Below are 20,466 nucleotides of genomic sequence, written 5' to 3' on the forward strand. Positions count from 1 at the left end.
AAGATTTGCCACACATAAGCTGCTGCTGGGTAATCAAGATTTTCCTGCAGGATTGCTTCCCTGTATATGCTGAGTTGAAACCTCTATTCCTTTTTTTTTTTTTTTTTTGTTAAAACTATCAAAGCCATTGCAATAGCCACTCCAGAAAGTGCCTTTGCTGGTGACCGTAACAGTGTTTGGGCAGCCTTAGATACTCTTTATTCCTTGACCCGATGGACTCTGTAGGTTATTATCTGGTACCAGAGTGACTGTCAGCTCAAATGTCAAAAGCCTTAAACAGCCCAAGAAAACAAACTGGAAGAGAAAGAAGCTCCAAGGTTCATACACTTTTAAAGAGATCCTTTAACACAGTGTTTCTCAGTTTTTTCCACCAAAGTACTCCAAGGCAGATGAGAGAGAGAAAGAGAGAGTGTGTGTGTGTTTGTGTGTGTGTGTGTGTGTATACACACACACATATATATATCGTCTGATTGCTGTGGCTAGGACTTCTAATACTAAGTTAAATAGAAGTATTGATAGTGGGCATCCTTCTCTTGTTCCTGAATTTACCGGGAAGGCTTTCAGCTTTTCACCACTGAGTATTAGTTGGCTGTAGGTTTGTTATAAATGCCCCCTATTATGTTGAGGTATGTTCCCTCTATATCCACTTTGATGAGAGTTATCATGAAGGGATGCTGAATTTTGTCAAATGCTTTTTCTGCGTCTTTTAAGATGATCATGTGGTTTTTGTCTTCCCTTTTGTTAATGTGGTGTATCACATTGATTCATTTGCCTATGTTAAACCATCCTTGCAACCCGGGAATAAACCCAATTTGACCAAGGTTTACGATCATTCATTGTATTGCTGGATTCAGTTTGTTAATATTTTGTTGAGGATTTCTGCATCAATATTCATCAAAGTTATTGGCCTGTAATTTTCTTTTTTTGTAGTGTCTTTGTCTGTTTTCGTATCAGGATAATGGTAGTCTTGTAGAATAAATTAGGGAGTGTTATCTCCTTTTCAATTTTTTGGAATAGTTTGAGAAGGATTGAGAAGGATAGGTTTAAGTTCTTTATGTGTTTGGCAGTCTTCCGCAGTAAAGCCATCCAGTCCTGGACTTTTATTTGCAGGGACCTTTTTTTTTTTTTTTTTAATTACAGATTCTACCTCACTTCTAATGATCTGTTCAAATTCTTTGCTTCTTCTTAACTCAGTCTTGGCAGGCTGTATGTTTCTAGATATTTGTCCATTTCTTCTAGGTTGTCCAATTTGTTAGTCTATAACTGTTCATAGCATTCTCTTACGATTTTTTTGTATCTCTGTGGTATTTGTTATTTCTCCTCTTTCATTTCTTTTTTGTTTATTTGGGTCCTCTGTCTTTCTTCTTGGTGAGCCTGGTTAAAGGTTTATCAATTTTGTTTATCTTTTCAAAAAACCAGCTCTTGGTTTCACGGATATTTCCTTTTGTTTTTTTTTTTTGATTTGTTTATTTCTTCTCTGATCTTTATTATAGCCTTCCTTCTGCTGACTGTGGACTTTGTTTGTTCTTCTTTTTCTAATTCTTTTAGGTGGTAGGTTAGGTTGTTTATTTGAGATTTTTTCTTGCTTTTTGAGGAAGGCCTGTATCTCTAATTTCATTTAGCATAATACCCTCAAGGTCCCTCCATGTTGTTGCAAATGGCAGGATTTTCTTCTTTCTCATGATTGAATACTATTCCATTGTACATATATACCACATCTTCTTTATCATTCATTTATCAGTGGACACTTTGGTTGTTTCCCTATCTTGGCTGTTGTGAATAACGCTGCAATGAACATGGGAGTGCAGATATCTTTCTGAATTAGTGTTTTCATTTTCTTCAGATATATATCCAGAAGTGGGATTTCTGGATCATATGTTAATTCTATTTTTAATTTTTCGAGGAAACTTCATAGTATTTTTGACAGTGGCTGTACTAATTACATTCCCACCAACGGTGCACAAGGTTCCCTCTTCTCCACACCCTCACCAACAACCTTTCTATTGTCTTTGATGATAGTCATTCTAACAGGTGTAAAGTGATATCTCATTGTGGCTTCAATTTGCATATTTCTGATGATGAGTGATGTTGAACATTTTTTCATGTGTCTATTGGTCATCTGTATGTCTTCTTTGGAAAAATGTCTGTTCAAGTCCTCTATTTTTAATCAGATAGTTTGTTCTTTTTTTGCTATAGAGTTGTATGAGTTACTTACATATTTTGGATATTAACTGCTTGTCAGATAGATGGTTTGCAAATATATTCTTCCATTCTGTAGGGTGCCTTTTCATTTTGCTGATTGTTTCTTTGCTGTACAGAAACTTTTAAGTTTGATGCAGTCCCACTTGTTTATTTTTTGCTTTTGTTGCGTGTGCTTTTAGTTGTCATATTAAAAAAAATCATTGCCAAGACAGTATCAAGGAAATTTTATGTTTTCTTCTAGTAGTTTTACAGTTTCAAATCTTACATTTAAGTTTTTAACCCATTTCAAGTTAATTTTATGAGTGGTATAAGATAGGGCTCCAATTTCATTTTTTTGCATGTGAATATACAGTTTTCCCAACACCATTTATCAATGAGACTATCATTTCCTCATTGAATATTCTTGGCTCTCTTGTCAAGTATTAGTTAACTGTATATGTGTGGGTTTATTTCTCAGCTCTTGATTCTGTTCCATTAGTCTATGTGTCTGTTTTTAATACCACTACCATACTGTTCAGATTACTATGCCTTTATAATATAGCTTAAAATCAGAAAGTACAATGCCTCCAGCTTTGTACTTTTCTCTCAGGATTGCTTTGGCTGTTTGGGGTCTTTTGTGGTTCCATACGAATTTTAGCCTCGTTTTTTTTTATTTCTGTGCAAAATGCCATTGGGATTTTGATAGGGGTTGCAATTAATTTATAGATGGCTTGGGGTCTTTTGTCTTTCCTCATATTCATAATACTTTCACAAACTTCTTAAGGGTAATTCCCTATATATATATCACTTATCTACTGCTATGTAACAAGCCATCACAAAACTTAGTAGCTTGAAACAGCTGCAACTTACTGTTTCTTGTGATTCTGGGGTCAACAATTTGGGCTGGGCTCACCTGGGCAGTTCTCCATCTTATCTCACCTAGGATCATTAACGTGACTTGCAGTCATCTGGTAGCTCAACTGGGGCTGGAGAAACTATGATGTGCACATTCATGTGTCTGGGGCCTCAATGCTGGTTACTGGCAGGGCCTCGATGCTGGATATTGGCTGGGCCTCTCTGTGCGGTCTCTCACCATTTGTTAGTCTAGCCTGGACTTCCCTTCATGGTTGCAGGAATGTTCCAAGAGGTGAAGCAGGAAGCTGCAAGGCATTTTGAAGCCTAGGCTCCAGAACTCGCACAATTTCACTCTTGCCACATTCTGTTGGTCAAAATAAACCACAAAGCCACCCTAGGTTCAAGGGGCGTGGGAAAAGAGCTGCAAAATATTGTGGCCATATTTTTCAATCAAGGACAGCAAACCTTCTCCTTCTTTTGTCACTTTAGCAGCAAGTGTCACAGTGAAGGCACCTACTAGATACTAGCTGAAATGAACTCAATGTTCTGGTACTTTTATTATATCCAGCTTGAGACTATAACCTCGAGATAAGAATAGATTTAAAGGAAAAAATTAGTCTTGAAAAGATTGATTTGTAACTCATTACTTGGACTAACTTCCTTTTAAAAAAATGCCTAGGTCCAAACACACGTCTTATTTGAAAGGAATAGTTTTACCTCAAAGAAAGAGGCCCATGCTTTGAAGACTGACAATAAATCAGCAAATAGTTACTAAACCTAAGACTAGGTACTATGAGTACCAAACAGTTTTGCTCATTGATATGTTAATTTATTGATCAAACGTTCATCCACTGTTTGGCATGTGTGAGGCTCTCTGCTATTCACCCAGGATACATAATCTAGTTGAGAAGAAAGAAATATAAATGTACAATTATAACACAGGATGGTTCATAATTACAATGACGGATAGGCATAGGATATAATAGAAGCACATTTAAAAAATAGAATGCATTAAAATTTTTACAATTTGGTTTTATGACAAGACACACGTGAATCTCCTAGTTGCAAAATATATGTGCACATGTCAGTTTAATGTAGCATTATTAAAGCCTTTTGAGGATTGCAAGAGTATATATTGAATGAAAAGATAGGAGGCAAGATTTATACATAGGGCCATGTGGTGGCCATCTGCTCTTTTTACCTGCCCTGCATCCATTTACTCTTCTTGTGGTGACAGCACCTTGATTCCCTCCCTCCTTTCCTCAACTCTCAGTCCATATGATGTGGATAGAAACAACTCCACTCCAATCTTATAGGTTGAGTGTGTGGTCCAGGCCTGGCCAATCAGGCCACTGCATTCTTCTGGCCACAGGGACTTGTTCAAGGATAGGTATATAACCCAAGAAGACCTAATGAGACCAATTTCCAGGATTTTTGTGGAGCTGCTGTGAAGAGAAAAATCACTCTTTTCTCTTGTAGTTACTCAACAGAACAGGAGTAATCCTGGGGCTGCTGTAGGCCACAACAAGGAGCCTGAGAATAAAGCTATTTCTGAGGGAAAGGGCTGAAACAGGGAGAGAAGAAGACTGATGGCATTTGAATCTCTGGAGCTATTCATGCTAGATCTAACTGCCTAGATCCTCCAATATATTCACATTTTCTCTCTCTCTCTCTCCTTCCTCCCTTCTCTCTCTCCCCTCCCTCCCTCTCCTTCTCCCCTTCCCCTTTTCCTTCAAAATATTAGTGTTGAGGGTTTGCAGCTTGTCACCAAAAAGCTCTAACTAATATAGTACAGAAGGAACAAAACTCAATACGTAGGCTCGAGGAGAATGTATCAATTAGAAGGCCAGCATTATTGAAGCTAAGCGTCCATGTGAAGAAATAATGGGGAACAAGATGGAGTAAGGTAGGATGAGCCCACTGGATGGTAAGGAGTCTTGACATCCAAAAGAGTTCAGAGAGCCTCTTAAGTAGACAAGAGAGAATCAGTGCATTTTTACCATAAGTACGTATTTAAAATATTTGGAAGTCATAGCAGCATCAACTGGAATTAGACAAAAAGAACTGTTAGAAGGAAACTGCAGTAATTCAGAGGATGAGGAGGAAGACCCAGATCTGGACCATGGCACGTCTAATCTGAGAAGCACGAACAGGTGAATCAGTGGGTGTTAGGAACTGCTCAAGGCCAGGAAGGACAATGATTACTAAAAAGGGATACAAGTGGACTAAGTTAATCAAGAACTAAATCTGCCCAAATTAACTCTAAAAACAGTCAATCTACGGACAGTTGTTGACGGTGTTCTCAGTATGCAACAGAAGAACGTTAACACGATACCTATTATTTAAAGAATTTAGAAGCCTCTAGGGGTAGGATAAATTAAATAAACATATTGTTAACCCTATGACATAAGGCTTAGAGTATGTAAAAAACTACCAGTACCACCAACAAAAAAACAAACTTCTTGAAAACTTCAACTGGGCTAAAAACTGCTGTGACTTTAGTCTGGTTTTATGCTCACTGGGCAGTATTTTTAACAATGAATCACTCTCAATGAGTGATTTTATTTAAAAGACTCTGTGTTAATTATTAATTTCTCATCCAGAGTCCATAGAGGGCTTAAACCACATTTGATTCTCTAAATTTACCAGCCATAACTCTACATACCAGTGTCAATGCAGCTGAATTGGAAAATGCCCTCTGTCTCACTTAATTTAACCTGTTTTAAGAGTTTAGAAAAATATTTATACACATAGACAAAACCCCAACAATATTTAAGAGTACCATTTACTCTGAAAAAATTGGGATGTTTCAGGACTAGACAGGTTTTGCATATATTAACTAATTTTAGTTTTAATTTTTTAAAAGCAAGATACTAAACCAAAATTCAGGGGGTTGCTTGTCTCTTTAAATGTGCCAAGGAATCAGGATATCTCCTTACATTTCCTTCCTCAGACTTGTGGGGTTTGGAGTCCTTCCTGTCTAACTATGTATTCTTTGATCTAACTTTTTACTTTGAGTTCCATTAAGGAAAATTCTTCCTATTAGTTTCTCCAAGAAACTTCAGTACTTTATATGCTCCTTTTGGACCACAGGGCCACTGTCAGAGCAGTAATTAATGAAGCTGACACATCAGGTGGGAATATATATCAAGGAAAGGCCAATAAAGCATCTTTGAAGATACAGGTTATTGGAAACTGTGCCCAGTGTTCTAATCTTAGCATAAATTAAATTTAGTTGCATTAATTAGCAGATTTTAATGTCTGCTGTCTTAAGCAATATTTTAAAACCATGGGGATTTGATTCAGATAAGTTCTTGGGCTCTCTGAGACCTGACCAAAGGAAGAAAAACAAGTGCTCCCAAAGATATGAAAAGCACAGACCTCATTAGGCAAGCTTGCAGGCTCATATCAGCTCTCCGCAGACAATTCAGCCGTTTTTTTTTTTAGTGGTCATCACCCTGAAGCAGTACCTCTTTCACATAAATCACACATTTGACAGGAATATGTAGAAATCATGTCTAAAGTTCACAGCTTAGTTGAAGTAAAAAACTGTTTATTTAAAAGGGCACGTTTGAATAAAGGCTCTGTTGGAATTGCTAACATACATAAATACCTAATGCTAGGAATTTTTTAAAATTCCAGAGTCTTCCCCCATCACAAAGAAAATTGAAAAAAAAATTTAAATCACAATTTTTTATATGTGATTTAAATTTTAAAAATTTTTAAATGAAAAAAAATTTTTTTAATTTTTATTGGAGTATAGTTGATTTACAATGTTGTGTTAGTTTCAGGTGTACAGCAAAGTGCATCAGTTATACATATACATATATCCACTCTTTTTTTAGATTCTTTTCCCATATAGGCCATTACAGAGTTTTGAGTAGTGTTCCCTGTGCTATACAGTAGGTCCTTATTAGTTATCTATTTTATTATTTTTTTTCCCTTTAAATCATATTTTATTGCATTTTCCTTCACCTAGTCATATTATGGGAAGAAAGAGCCCGTTCTTGTTGTAGTTATCTATTTTATATATAGTAGGGCGTATATGTCAATCCCAATCTCCCAATTTATCCTTCCCCCCCAAAATGAAGAGCTTTTAATCACAAAATTTTAAAATGAAAATTACAAATAATTATAACGAATCTAGATTATTTATTTTCCAATGGGAAATTAGGTAGTATACACACAACCTTGTAACTATTTTGGCATAATGCATGCTGTCACTTTGCTGCCAAAGAGATGGGCTTCTCTAACAGGCCTTGTCCTCAGATCCCTCCTCAAGACCCTGGGCACCACGTGTCTGCAATTGCTGGAAGTGGTCTCTGGATGGCAGTGTTCTTTTTAGTTTGCATCTTGGTCATGAAGATGAAGTTTCTAAGCAAAAGTTGCAGGGGACTCCAAGAATTCTTTCAATAAGTGGTGTCTTAGTGTTCTCAACTCCTTAGTAGTTCTGTGGCTTAGAGCAAGTCACTGAACTTCTCTGAGCCTCAATGTCCTCTACATAAGGAGGGTTCTATTCTAAACCTGGAATGTAGTCTCAAGGATTAGAGATGATAATGATAATTAAAGTAATGTTATTGTTTATTGAAAACCTAATGTGAACAGGCACTGTGTAAGAACTTTACAAGTGATATCCCACTAAGTCCTTCCAAATACCCTATAATGCAGGTATTACTACTCTACTTTTAGAGATAAGAGAAGTGAGGCTCAGAGTAATCAGGAATGTAGCCTAAGTCCCACAGCAACTCAGTGGTGAACCTGGGGATTTATCATGTTAGCATATAATACAAGTTCCTAGAAAATTGCCTTGTGCATAGTGAATATTGGTAATTTTTAACCTTTTTTATTATTGCTATAACTATTAAATTTTATATAGCTGGTGCCTGAAAGACAAAAAATTTTGAATATTATTTCTAAAATGACAAAATGATACAAAAATCTCTTATGACTTAGTTGATCAGATATCTTAATTTTTCCCCAAAGTATATTTGAGAAAGGTCAAAGAGAAGATTTGTAAATAAAAGTTTAAGGTCAATTAAATGTGGGGAATGCTATGTATTTTATTCTTCTGGAGATTCACAGGAAACATTAGCACATTAAAGACTCCGAGATGTCTCGAAGTAAACTCTTCATCTAATTTAACCCAAAGTTTTCAAATGTTATTTGTCGAAGAAATTCTTTCTTCCCATAATATTTATGAGCATCTCTTGAAATCAGTGTTCTGAGGAAAACATTTGGGAAAAATGAATCTATTGAAACTCCTCTTCCAAGTAGAGCCTGTAATGTTTTGACAGGTCTTTTTCTGTCAACTCGACTCCCTGCTGTGAGGTGCTGTGAAATGTTAGGGCTGACAATAAAGTCTTTCTGACACTTAACTGTTAAACCTAAGTTTTTCTCAGTCTTTTCTCACAACAGCACAACATTCTTTCTGCTTCTCTTCACAATGCAGTCATAGGTGAAACCTCAACCCTTTCCTGAAACTCCTGCTCACGGTATTTCTTAGATCTCCTTACGGACCTTATCTTCTGCACCATTCAATGGCCTCTAAAGTTTCACTGACTCTAATTTAAACCTTACTGCTACCTAATTTGTCATGTGCTTATCACTCCACAATTAAACTGTAAGTCACTTAGTGCCTGGAACTATGCATTGCACTTCTGTGAAGCCCTAAAAGAGCACGAACACAGTGCATTTCTCATTCATTCATTCAACAAATATGCACTGAGCATGTCTCATGGGCCAGGCACTGTTCTGAGTGCTGGGGTACAGCAGGACCCCAGCAAGGTCATCAGTATTCTAGCGGAACTTTTATTGCACTGCGGGAGATGGATAAATAAGTGTTCAAGTAAGCATATAATATAATGTCAAATAAGAATTAGTGGTATGAAGCATAAGGGCATGTGAAAGAGTAAATGAGAAGAGGTTACATTAGCTTGGAAAGGCCTCTCCAAAGAGGGAATATTTAAGCTGAAATCTGAATAACAGGAAAGAGTCAGCCATGCAAAGAGAACGTCAGAAAGAGAAGGTCAGAAAGAAGAGTGTTTTAGACGAGAGGAAAAAGCCAGGGCAAAGGTTGGCGGCCGGCTAAATTTGTTAAGTTAGCGGAATAGCAGGAAGGTCAGTGTGGCTGGAGCCTGCAAAAGAAGTCAGGGGAATTGCTATGAGATCAACTTAGAGTGGTGGGAACGGGGTAGACTGCGGTAAGGAATCTGGACTTTATTTGAGTTCATATGGAAGCCATGGAGCGCTGTAGGCACAGGAATGACCTAAGCATGTTTTCATAATGTTAAAAGACCACTCTGACTGAAGGGTAAAGAATGAAATGTAAGGAGTCAAGGGAGGAATCAGGGAAGCCAGTTACAGGCTCTTTCAGTAGCCAAGGCAAGACATGACGGTGTTAGAAGAGGGTGGTGGCAGGAGAGCCAAAGAAGTGGACAGATTCTGGAAGTACTCTGGCGAAAGAGGCAATGGGACTTGCTGGCTTGAGCAAACTAGTGGATGGTGATATTTCCTAGACGGGGATATCTGGGACAGAAACGACCCTGGGAGGAAGGGTAGGGAAGGGAATCAAAAATACTTTTTGACCATGTTAAGGTTGAGTCGTCTATAAGATATGCAGGAATATGTGTCAATTTTACCTGATTCTGAAGCTCAAGGGAAAGGGCAGGGCTAGATACATACATTTGGGAGTCACTGGCACAAAAACAGTATTTAAAATCATGAGACCACATGAGATCATCTAGGGAGAAAATGTAACTCCAAGGCACCTCAAAATTTGGAAGTGGTCCAGGAGAAGAGGAGTAAAAAAAAAGAAAGAGAGGGAGAGGGAGAGAGAGACAGAGAGAGAGGGAAGCCAAAACAGTATGCAGAAACCCAGGAGAACATCGTGTTGAGAAGTCCAGGAAAATAAACTGCAGCTGAATGAAGGAGTAGTCAGCTGAGCCAATGCCAAAGATCTAGATGAGGACAGAAGAGGAACCACTGGGTCGGACAATGCGAAAGCAATAAGAGCAGGGTCAGTGGAGTGCTGATGACTGGAGCTGGCAAGGGTGGGCTGAAGGAAGAATGAGACGTAAGGACAGATAAGCATTCAGTGTAGACAGACTCTTCCAAAAGTTTAACTGTTAAGAGGAGCACAGAAGTGGGGCAGTAGTTAGAAGGCACATGCAGTCAAGAAAAGGCTTCTCCTGACCTCAAGATGGGAGATACTAGAGTTTATCTATATAGAATCAGAAGGAAAGATTGATGATGTAGAAAAGAGAGGGACTGATTGAACACATAAAGCTTTGTTTAATTATTATAGATTTTTAAATGTATTTGATTCACATTAGACTGAATAGGAAGTAGTTTTCCAACATGAGTGTAACTGTGACAATCTCCAGGAAATAAAACTGAGTGGCAATAATAATAACAATATTAACTTAACTTGTATCTAGGGCTTATAGCTTATCTTGCTATGCCAGGCATCGTTTCATGTGCTTTCCATATATATTAGCTTCTTTTTTAAAATTTTTTTAAAATTTTTATTTTATTTCTTTATTTTTGGCTGTGTTAGGTCTTTGTTGCTGTGTGCAGGCTTTCTCTAGTTGCGGTGAGCAGGGGCTACTCTTTATTGCGGCACGTGGGCTTCTCATTGCGGTGGCTTCTCTTGTTGTGGAGCACGGGCTCCAGGCGTGCAGGCTTCAGTAGTTGTGGCACTCGGGCTCAATGGTTGTGGCTCGTGGGCTCTAGAGCGCTCAGTAGTTGTGGCGTACGGGCTTAGTTGCTCTGCGGCATGTGGGATCTTCCCGGACCAGGGCTCAAACCCGTGTTCCCGGCATTGGCAGGCAGATTCTTAACCACTGCGCCACCAGAGAAGCCCTATATTAGCTTCTTTATTCCTCCAAATAACAATAATTGTTCTCATGTTATACTTAATGAGGAAACTGAGATACAGAGAGATTAAGTAACTTCTCTAGTGCTGTGTAGGCAGTAAGTGACAGAACCAGGATTCCCACTCACATAAGCTGCCTCTGAAGCCGTAACTACCAGGATAAATTGGTAAATGGTCTTATGTGTGCTGGCATTTCCTCAGTTCATGATACGTTTTATGATTCACCTCCTCTCACTTACCTCTTCTTTCTCTAAGGGTATGTGGTTATAGAAAAGGATAAAAAGGAATTGTTTTTCAACTCTTTCTTTAATTGGGGCAATCTTATGAGATGGTCAAACCAATTAGATGTGGGCAGCAATTCCATCAAAACCGTTCCTTTCAAGATATTTTATAAACACCACACATTAAAATACAATTTTCAACAGTTAGTGTAATTTTTTTTCATACAAGTATTCCTTCTGTAAACACATTTGATACACATTTATGTATTACTTTAATGGCTATATGGTATTCAATTGTTGAGACATACCACAGTTTACTTAACCCTTCAAATATATATATGTGTGTGTGCTTATGTACTTATAGAAGAAGTCCAAGTTCTTGGCAGAAAAATTAGAAAATACAGCTTAGCAAAAAGAATTCTACTCATCCTTTCATTTAATAAACCAATTCTTAGTGTCCATTTTACATGATGCAACCATTACAAATCATGCTTTCTAATGCTATTTAAAAGCATGAGGAAAATGCAGAGGAAAAACTGCAGGATACAAAATTATATGGAAAGTATGTGAAAAAATACGTAAGAAACAATTAAATCGCACATACACACACCATATGGGAAAGAGAGGGAGAAATGTAAAGAGTAGTTATTTCTGGGTGGTAAGATATTAAGGATGATTTTTATTTTCTTCTGCTTGCCTTTTTTTCCTTATTTTTTTATAATGAACATACACTAATACTCAGAAAAATGTTAGTTCAAAAATTAAATATTTCTACATATTGCACTAAGAGCATATGAATTACCAGATATCTAATTTGCAGCTAAAATGGAATCCATTAAGATAGCAAGGCATAGGGGATAGGAGGGCATTTTTATTATTTCAATTACTCAATAATAATGCTCCCAATTATTCCACTGCCCAGAACACCATTCTGTGTGTGTGTGTGTGTGTGTGTGTGTGTGTTAGTACAGAATCATCCAAGCTAATTAGTATGTATTTAACAAATGATGGACAATTAACATGGAGCTTCGCTTCTTGCCACTAGATCTACCGAGCGGAGAAAGAAACAGAGAGGGAGATCCAGGAGACATTTCCAAGGAAAAAAAGTTCCCTAAAGTATAGGCAGAAAATTCAGATACTTCCTGTATCCCTTGGTTCAGGCTATCCCTTTAAGATGCATCTTTTCTTTTAAACTTTTTATTCTGAAAATTTGCAAACATACTAAAAATATGTATATTTGAGTTCTCAAAAATATGTACAATAAACCCCATGTTCCCATCACTCAGCTTCAGTAATTATCAACATTTTTCAGATTTTTCTTTCTAGTTGCTTATCTTGCATTAGTAGGAAACAATAATACTTAGGAACAGGAAAACAGTTTGTAGAAACATTTTTACACATCAAATAAAAAAGAAATGGTTAAAAACCTCCCTGTGCAGATCTGAACCAAGCTTTGAAGAAGTCCCTAAAGAGTTTCTGAGGCCTGCTGATGCAATTACCACCTTTCCCGTCTAGTTTGCCCTTCCTCCCCAATAGCTATTTGAGTGCATTATTACACTTGGGAAATGGAAGAACTAAAATAAAGAAAGCAGTAAACCAGGAACTGGGAAGCCACAGGACAGAACTGGGGGATTAGCAAGCGCTCACCCAGGGCAAGTGTGGTCCAGAGGACAGCCTGGGGACAAGCAGGCAGCAGGCTGGGCAGGCCAGTCTCACGAAGGTCACGAAGTGGGGACAGGGGTGCATTATCAACTGTCACGGGGTTGTACCTACCCAAACTGTTGTCACTGCTTGTGGGCCAGGAAGCAATTCTGTCCCGCAGCTTCTTCTTTTTACAGAAATTGTCTGACTTCTCAGAAAGGCCTACTTCTTCCTTCCTAATTTCTCTGACGAGCTGCATGCGGCACCTTGTAAAATCCTGAAAGGAAATCTTCCCATTTTCATCAGCGCCCAGTTGGTTCATGATCTCAGCCACAGACTCTTCCATATTCAATTGGCGACACACCATCAACAAGTCATTTCTACAGAAGGGATTGAACAGAAAAACGGCTTGTTAGGAGAGACATTTAAGCCAGAGAAAATAGTTAATGAAAAAAAAGAGTATTTCTTGAACACATCCACACGTAGGAAACCTATTTCCACATTTCTCATGCTTCTGGAAAAGTGCTAAGTGTACAAAAAGATTGTTCCACCTGGGTTATTCTAGACAAGAACTCTGTTATTATTTGGAACAGTGAGGCAACTTTAAATCCTTTGTTCTCTTTTTCTTTCCGTGTCCATGCCCTTTCCTCCTTTTCTTTCTTTTGAAATTGACAAAGCACCTGTAGAGGGTAGCATTGTTACCTAACTGTAAGATAAAGTTTCAGAACATAGAAAAGATATTGTTTCCACTCTTGGCAGAGTTGAAAATCTAGTCAAATTGTAAAAGAACAACAAAGATTTTAAACAAGCTTGACTCAGCTTTCTGGACCAATCAGCTAATTTTAGTACTTCTTTAAAATGTTATTTAATCTCAACTTTCATGACTCAGTGCTCGCCTACTTCTGGTTTTTCCTGATTTTCTTTGAGTATTTTCCACCTTCTCATCAGCAATTAGTAAACCCTAAGCCTTAGAGCAGGGATCAAAATCCCAAATGTCTTCCAGGTCTAGGACTTAATGTAAACGTGTGAAGTGGGTGGATTTAAGACAACAGGGGTTGCTGGAGTCTGTGGCTGGACTAGAGAAGTATATTCAGCCTACAGGTTCTCAAATTAAAGAAAGAGAAAGAAAAAGAATAAAAAAGGAACAAGAACAACAACACTGTGCTGGCCAAGAACATTTATCTGGAGTACATCATCTGACCCTGGACATATAAATCTTGTTCTTTTCTCTCTTTCTAAACTCTTTGGGAAAATACTTTGTTCAGATTGCTCCAACTCTAAGTCTCAATAAAGGTAAAAGGATTATGAATTTAAGAGCTGGAAGAGATATTAGGAACTGGGCCATGGTCACAAGAACAGTTAATTAGTGCTCCTGTCTCAACACACCACCAAACCCAATCATCTGGAGACCATGACCAATTTGATGTTTGCTGATACCTGAAACCTAACCATGAAAAGACCAACCCTTCTCCAGTCACTCTTCACAATTCCTTCTGGTCAATGCTAGTATGATTCCCCAAGTTCCCTAGGCTCACAGAATTGTAGATATTTTTAATATCTTCTCATTCACTCCATTTTAACCCTAATTCCCCCCATCCTGGTCCCTAGTATCCAATCTCTCATCAAATTTCTGTTGTTCCTGTCCCTGAAATGCTTCTATATTTACTCTTTATTATGTTTTTCAATACACATAACACTCTCCAAAACCTTCTCAGTTTATACCAGGTCTATTACATTAGCTTCTTTAGTTGATCACCTTGTTTCCATATGCCATCTCATTTTCGTGTTTCATAAAGAATTTTGACACACAGCTACAAGTTTTAGCTTATCTTGTTTGTATGTCTGTGTATATATGTACAGTATACAATGCTTATGTGTATATATTTATGCTTTTATTTGTAAGATAGATGGACGGGTAGATAGATAAATATACACATATGGAAGGAAGTATGGTAGATTAAATTAGTCCTAATTTTTCATTTCCCTGTAGAACTGTTATACGTCTATACCCTTGCCTTGGCCTTGGGGCCAGGGACACTCATGGTAGGTATGCTCTTCCCCATCCTTTTAACTTCAGGCTTGACATCTAACTTAGCCTCTGGGATGTATGTGTTTATCTAGTTAATCCCCTACTGGGTTTGTCCCCTTTTGCTTCTGCCATTATTATGAGAAGAACAAACCATGGTAGCTATTAACCCTCTAGCCTGGGCCCCCAAATGAGCCACTTCAGCTGACCTTCAGACCTGTAGCATAAGAATCACTGCAGCTGACCCAAAGGGATGTAATCAAGAATAAATTCTTATTGTTTATGCCAATGAGATTTTGTGATTGTTCCCCAGCAATAGCTAACTGATACATTGGAATAATTTTTTGATCTATTCATATGTTTAATTTTTTTGCCCTTTGCTGAATACAACCTGTCTGATATTCAGCTGGATTCATCCAAGATAGGAATGATTATGATTCGTAAAACAGGAATGCAAATAAAAAGAAAGGGCCAATATTCAGGTTCTACATCTAAAAAAAGAATTTCCTTATCATGTTTTTAGACAATAATCTTAAAAATTAGGCTTGGTGGGAGATAAAGAAGTTCTCTAGATTTCAGAAGTTCACATAATAAGATGTTAACATTAATGTTTTCTGAATAGTAGGAATATGGTGTTTTTATTTTTGCCTATCTGTATTTGTAACTTTCTAGAATGTACTATACTACTTTCATAAATTGCTATGTCATTTTATAGGTTTTAAAAATGAGGATAATAATAGCACCTATCTCTTAGGATTGTTTTGAGGATAAATGAGATGATGCATGTAAAGCACGTAACACAGTTCCTGGCACATATTAAGTACTCAATAAATAGTAGCCATTATTATGATTATTTTATAATTATTGATCATAAATCTTTAACAATGCCCCAGTTTCACAATTAAGTCTTTAGTAATTAAGCACAAACTGCTCAGGGGAAAATAATGCATATTGAACTGAACTGACTCCTTCACTAAGTGGAACAATCTATCCGCAGAGGCTCGCCTTCCTCCCTGCCTGTGGCCCACTTACACTTGGGCGCCCTGGTGAGAAACCCAAGCCTGTCCAAACTTGAGAAGCCCCATTCCACAAAAAGCAGCTCAAAAAAGGATTTGTGTGCTAGAAATGTCAAATGTCAACTCAGAGGAGAATACATCATTTTGCATTTTTATTTAAAAAGTGTGGGTCACTGAGAGACTCTCATAAAAGGTCAAAAAGAAAATACACTACATCTTACTAAATTAAGTCAGACAGTAATCTTTAAACAGCGGTGCTAGTTTCTAAAAACTAAATGAAAGCTAAAGTTTCTCAGTACAGAAACACAGAACTAGCAAGGACAACTAACAAACCTGCAGGGGGAAATGCTATTATCCCCATTTTATAGATGAAGATGTGATGGCTGAAAGAGTCCCAGAGCTAATATGTGGCAGAGCCAGGAATCTAAACCAAATCAGCCTGATTCCAAAGCTCTTGCCCTTTCCATTCTACCAAACACCGCCTTGGATGTCAATGATACTTAAACTTTGGCCTCTGAACACAAATAAGGACAGCAATAATAGGAACAGCTTGATAATCAACAAGTCATTAATGAACAGTACTTTTATCTTAAACCAGAAAGACTACATATATCTATATATGTGCTACTCTACTATGTTAAATACAGATGAGAATAATATTATATTTTGTTATCAACATGAGAAAACAGTTACAAGAGAGAGAAAAAAAATTCCAGGGAGTTCCCTGGCGGTCCAGTGGTTAGGACTCTGCGCTTTCACTACAGGAACTAAGATCCCGCAAGCCGAGTGACACAGCCAAAAAAAAAAAAAAAAAAAATTCCCAAAGCTCTCCTTTACATATAAGAGCAAGCCCAGAGAACTTGATCACAGTTTCACTATCAGCCATTGTGCTAGGGCTGTTTCAAACAGCTCGCAATGAATTACACACTCCTGTGACTACGCCCCTTTGCATTGTGTCTTTGCCTTTCCTCCCATCAACAGATGGAGGCTATTTCCCTGACCTTGAATCTGGGCTGGCCTTGTGACTTGCTTTGACCAGTGGAATGTGGCAGAAATAACTAACGTTCTAGGATTCATGAACACATGCCTTATGATGCCTTGTAGTTTCCACTTTCAGCTCAAATCCTTCCAGCTTCATGCTGGCCTTGTCGCCCACTCAAGGCCACAAGTGGTCTCTTCCTTCTGCTAGCATTTAGCACCTGTACCATTCATTCAGTGACTATATACAGCCGTGGGACAACTTTTAGATTGTTGTACTAAACTTCCATTTCTCTTTCTCTTTTTTAAAAATTATTTTCACACACTCAAGTCTTATCTTCCCAACCTGACCACAGGCTCTTGGAAGCCAGAGGCCATGCATCAATCTCCCTTAAGATTCATGCAGCACGCAGCACATCACCCTGTACACAACAGAACTCCATCACACTTGTTTTGATAGATGGATTTATAAATTCTCAGAAGTTAAACATGATCATTCTTTTGAAGGGGGTCCCCACTTCATCTGATATCTTCCCACAATACCTGTCTTTGTATCTTCCCACAGAAGGCAGAAGCACATGGGATGCTCAGTGAGTATGAATGACCAATGGGCACCGTAAAAACAACAACCCTGTAGCCTTAGTGACAGAGCAACATGACAGTTTCTCCGCACTAGGCCAGGAACGTTTCTCAGAGGAAGACATAATAAGCAGCGGCTGTCCAGGACTAATATAGTCCAGTGGAGAACTATTTCAGTAGTAGTAACATCATCATATAAAGCACCTGCCTTTAAAATAAAAACCAACAAACTTTTGTATGTTATTTCAGAAAATACACCCATTCATTTTAGAAAATGTAGATGAGCAAGAAGAAGAAAATACAAATTACATGCTACCTTTCTACCCAGCAATAACCACAGTGAACATTTTAACTAATTTCACAAAATTACGGTAAACCATTTTTCCTCTAAGTTTCCTCTAAATAAATAAATTTCCTCCAAATAAAATTTTCCTTTCATCATTGCTACAACTGCTCTAGAAGGTGTTTCATATTTATTCATGTTCATACATGCATATCTTATCTTCAGAGGATATAACCATGAGGAATAGATTCCGGTTTAGCAGAGGAACTGGTCAAATCAGGTAATATTTGGCTCTGCAGAGAACACCAATCGCCAGGCAGCACTGAAGATCGATGCTTGTAGCTCAAAACTGCAAGGTTTTACAGAGCACAGCTATTACTTTCTGTATGTAGAAGCCTTTTGGTCTCTTGGCTATTCTTTTCCTTTTAACTTATAAAGAAATTGAGTAGGAAGTGAAAATTCAATGAAGCTATTCATCATTCAGGGAAATTCACAGCCTAACATCAGGAATCGATCATGGGGAAGATGGGCTTAGGTCTCTCAAGCTCAGACGCAGAGAAAAACACTATTCTTCCCCACAATGATACTAAACCCCAAACCCAGTCGGAATGAGGGCTACGCGAAAGCAATTGTTACTCTGAGGAAGGGTTAGATGCTTCCGTTCACAGTTCTCAACTAAGAGACACCTTTGGAACTAATAGGTATGCCAGAAATAGCTGCTTATGAAAGAACTCAAAACAAGTCTAAAAGTTCATTTTGCCTCTCTAATTGTTCAATCTGAGTCACACAAAAATGTAATTTACTAACTTCAGTTCCATAAATATTCAAAGTGTGAAAAATCATAAATAAGTCATTAAAAAACAGGCTTCTGGGCTACAGCTGATAATTTCTGAGTATAATTGTTGGAGGGAGCAAATGCATTTGCCTTTCACAATTGCTTCTGAGTTTATCTGATCTAAAGTGAAGACCAAAACAAACAACTAAATAAGCAAACAAACTTATCGTTAAAAGGAGAATAGTTGATCGATCTGAAGGACTTCAACAAAATTCAGAAAGATAGTAAAGAGATGGTAGAAGCTGGCTAGTATGCTGCATGATGAGAATGAGAATTGGGGCTGCCAACACTGGGGCTACCTTACCTTTCAGAGCATGGAACAAATAGATGTTGTTCAAAGGTGATAAATCAGGATACTTACACAATGGTATAAGCACATTATGGAAAAAAATCATCAACAGAACTAAGAGCACAAGTGGTAAAAAACTGTACCTGGGGAGTGAGCTTGGGCATTGAGAGGTGGATGGGGCAAGAGACTTGTGTCTTGTCATGTGCCCTTCTGTACCATTTTATTTTATTTTATTTTATTTTACCACATGCATGAATTATTCTGATAAACGTAATGTTTTCAGGTTTAAAAAATCAAATAAGTCATTAATTTAATCTGAGCTATAACAGACAAAAGATTAGTATTTTAATATACAACAAATTCCTACAATGTAATAAGAAAAAGATAACAACCCAGTTGAAAAATGGGCAAATGATAAGAACAGAAAATTAACAAAAAATGGCAAAGATGTGGAAACAACAAAGATGTGGAAATATTCTCAACCTCGATAAACATAAGGAAAATGCAAATTCAAGCAAACAATGGGATACCATTTTAATATGTATAGGATGGGCAAAAATGTTAGTCTGACGATACCAAATGTTGACAAAGAAGCAGAAACTTTCATGCGGTGCTGGCGGAAAACAAAAACTGGTACCACTTCTTTAGAAAGAATTTTGGCAACATTTAAAAAAAATGCACACCCTTCAACCAGAAATATCACTTTTAGTTATATATGTTAAAGAAACTTATGCAGGGATGGAAGGAGATATGCACAATATCTGTAAGAGCAAAGATTTGGAAAAAGGTTAGTATTAATAATCATGGTAATAAGAACAGCAAACATGCATCGGATGCTTACTGTGTGCCAGGGCCTGAGCTAGTGGATACGTAAATTGAGGAATCGTCAGCTAATGAAATATGAACAGAGTTTTCAGAAGAAATACATTTGTAATATATCATAATTAATAAATCTCAAAAACAGCAGTGAGTAAAAACCTCAAGAATAACATGAATGACAGGATAGTATTTATCTAAAGTTTAAAAATATACCAAAAAACACTATAAATTATATATGAATAATAAAAACAAAGTCAGGAAGCAAAAACATCAACCATGAAGTGGTGAGGGAGAGAGGGGAATAGGACTGGGGAAGGGTATAAAGGGGTTTTAACATGCATTTACAATGTTATATTAAAAAATCATAGGCAAATATGACACAGTGTCTACATCTTTTCAATCTGGGTATGGATACATGTGTGTTTACTATACACTTTGTAGTTTTCAATATTTAAAATCTGTCTTAATAAAAAAAATCTAATGTATGAAAGGCAACTTAAAACAAATTTGGTCTGAGGCTACGGTTGAAGGATAAAACATTTAAAATGAGCAATGTCATTCATATCAGTAAGCACTTGTAGGACATGTCTTGTGGAGTTGACCAAATTAGATGATCCAAAATGACACTGTTCATCCTTACAGGCTATAGAGCATCTGATTATTTCCTGGTATGATTTTCTAAAAGTGGAATTACTCATTGTTAAACAGTCTAATCTCTCAATCCAGTTTTTCAAACACCCCTTGAGAAACATCCACCAATTTTTAGCCCCACCAGCAGTGTTTCAGCTACCCACGCTTCAGATACTTTTCTGGAGAGCAGAATCAAATTCCCCATCTCTATGGTCTCACTTTCTTTTCTGCAAAGGCATT

At 37.5% G+C, this 20,466-nt stretch overlaps 1 protein-coding gene across 1 annotated transcript in view; it reads right to left on the reverse strand.

The window, feature by feature from the left end:
* Positions 1-20,466, reverse strand: part of MCC (MCC regulator of WNT signaling pathway) — a gene marked incomplete at its 5' end in the record, with an annotated part of 425,634 nt that overhangs the window by 345,025 nt on the left and 60,143 nt on the right. Inside the window, one exon of the mRNA XM_082455726.1 lies at positions 12,904-13,151. Coding sequence (XP_082311852.1) covers positions 12,904-13,151 — 248 coding nt within the window. The remainder of the gene's footprint in view (positions 1-12,903; positions 13,152-20,466) is intronic.

This window comes from Balaenoptera physalus (assembly GCF_965194825.1).
Source record: "Balaenoptera physalus genome assembly, chromosome: 3".
Taxonomy (NCBI): Eukaryota; Metazoa; Chordata; class Mammalia; order Artiodactyla; family Balaenopteridae; genus Balaenoptera; species Balaenoptera physalus.